Here is a 2,500-nt window from a genome sequence, read left to right as displayed (position 1 = left end):
TTGGCAAAGTTTTCCGTTGTAGCCTCCTTTACCTGCGCTGTGGCCTATCGTGTTGTCGGCGGCATAAAAGTACGGCCTGTTATAATAGTCCGTTGGCTCCTTGCAGAATCCAACCTTGTTGAAGTGGAAGGTGCCCATCCAAGGGGCATCTTCCGCATAAACGGTAGCGTAGCCTTTATTTTCGAAGTCTTTCCATATTAGAGGGCAGTCGTCGTATCTAGTGCTGCTCGCTTTGGTGCACTTGTGGTGTTTGAGCTCGTCGTAGGAGATCCCCATGAGGTACGCCGTGAGGTTCGGGTCGGTGTTGTCGGCGACTTTGTTGAAACCTTGGAGATCCACGACGTGGAGGTTTTCCCTGAGGTACTGGAAGGTCTTGGGCATGTGTCGGCGAAGGTTTCCCCTCGATACAGCGTCGGTGCCCAGGAAGAGGACGCTTAGTTGCTCGTTGCTGCGTTCGCCATATTTTTCCTGAAATTATATAATAAAACCTAGATATGAATTTGATGGAAAATATCACAGTAATTATAAAAATTCTAATCAAATTTGTGTATTTCGGCAGGAGACCATCTTTTATAAGTGTTTGATCGAAGAAAAGGGCTGTCTCAGCGGTGTTAATTTTATAAGCCATCTTTTCTACTATTCTAACTTCTTTTTTTCTTTTCAACACCACTGCAATTTGCCAGAAAAAATTGTTCTTCTCATTTTTAGAAGTGTTATGGATATTCATCAGTAAATTAATCAAATCCTTTACTTCGAAATAGTAGATATGAAAATTGGATTATGTGAGTATATATCATCATCCGTAGTTGTATACCACTTTTTTTAGTGCTCAATATTCCTCTGTAATTAATTCATGCAAATCTAAATGAAAAACATTTCCCTCCTTTATCTAATTTGCAGTTGTGGGCGCCTTCGGGTTTATTGATCCTTTTCTTAAAACACTCGTAGGACTTAGTGAATAAACCAATGTTCATATGTACTATTCTCAAGTTAAGGACTTGCTACATTTATGTTGAATACCTATATAGTCTAAAAAATGAGAATGGCGCTGTTACTGACGAATAGCAGTGCTGTTGAAAAGAAAAGTAGATTAATAGTAAAGGTCTCTTATAAGATTAACACCACTGAGGCAGCCATTGTTTTAATAATTTATGAATACTTAAGATATATTTTTTTTCCTACTCAAAGAGGTCGATTTATTGATATATCACAAATGATGTATGTTCTAGTTTGAGCAGTTTTCCTAATTCAAAAATTTTTCGTTATGTTTACGAATTTTGTTAATTTGGTTAAACTTGCCTAGAGAAAACTCGGTATAGATAAGATAGCTATAGATATGTTATCAGTTGGGTATGTGACGCGTGGCAGATGACATCAATGTCCTTCGGGCATTTTTATTTGATTATCAAGGAAATTAATGATGAAGCTGTACTTACATGTACTTGATTTTTGCCTAAGAGATTCATAACAGCTATGATTCTCTCTCTCTCTCTCTCTCTCTCTCTCTCTCTCTCTCTCTCTCTCTCTCTCTCTCTCTCTCTCTCTCTCTCTCTCTCTCGCACATAGCCGCTGTTCTTAGATTATTTTATTTTTATCTTGTTTCCTTTCCTCACTGGGTCATTTATCCTGTTGGAGCCCCTGGGCTTAAAGCATCCTGCTTTTCCAGCTAGGGTTGTAGCTTAGCAAGTAATGATAATATATATATATATATATATATATATATATATATATATATATATATATACATACATACTGTGTAATGACGGAACTTCGAAGATTGATTTAACTAATTGTATTAATGTAGTCAAAATACTTAAGGCCTTATATCGTCTTATTCAAGAATAAAGGCTATTGTAAAAACATAAACAAGTCTTGAATTACTACTAAAGGGTTTTCTTTATTGATTATTTCGAATATAGTAGTTTATTTATACGTGTTTTAGCTATCAATATTTTTCTTCCCATTTCCATAAATTCAGATCTATCTTGACATGGTCTATCCCATGTGTAGATCTATCTATTTCAGATAGTTTAAAGGTTTAAAAGTCGCCCATGAATGGCAGAGGCAAGGGACAGTGACATTAGCCTAGCAAGCAGGACAATATCCTAGAGACTAACCATATATGATCAGCGCCTAAGCCCCCTCTCCACCCAAGCAAGGACCAGGGAGGGCCAGGCAATGGCTGCTGATGACTCGGCAGACAGACCTATAGGCTCCCCCAAACCTCCGAACCTTAGCTCACAAGGATGGTAAGGCTGCAAAAGCCAGGCTGACACTTGCACGAATTTGTGGCACGCATTGTCACGACTCGAGTCGTGAACTCATCGTGAACTGGCGTGAAGTGTTCGTAAACCCGTCGTGACATCGTGGCATGTCGTGACGAGAATTTTGAAATGTTCAAAATTTTGGTCACGACAAAATTTCGTGACCGGGTCGTCAACTATGCGCGAACTGTTTTGCTGCACAAAATGTCACGACTTGCCACGACAAATTCGTGGCA

The 2,500-nt window shown here is 38.8% G+C and overlaps 1 protein-coding gene across 2 annotated transcripts in view; it reads right to left on the bottom strand.

Annotated features, from left to right (window-relative positions):
• LOC137630397 (uncharacterized) overlaps positions 1-2,500 on the bottom strand; it is a 56,363-nt gene that overhangs the window by 17,695 nt on the left and 36,168 nt on the right. For both annotated transcript variants that reach the window (XM_068361845.1, XM_068361846.1), the window contains exon 7: positions 1-468. This exon is cut by the window's left edge and continues 434 nt beyond it. In XM_068361845.1, the coding sequence (XP_068217946.1) occupies positions 1-468 (468 nt within the window). The remainder of the gene's footprint in view (positions 469-2,500) is intronic.

This window comes from Palaemon carinicauda, chromosome 38 (genome assembly GCF_036898095.1).
Source record: "Palaemon carinicauda isolate YSFRI2023 chromosome 38, ASM3689809v2, whole genome shotgun sequence".
Taxonomy (NCBI): Eukaryota; Metazoa; Arthropoda; class Malacostraca; order Decapoda; family Palaemonidae; genus Palaemon; species Palaemon carinicauda.
This window is presented reverse-complemented; position numbering and strand designations above follow the sequence as displayed.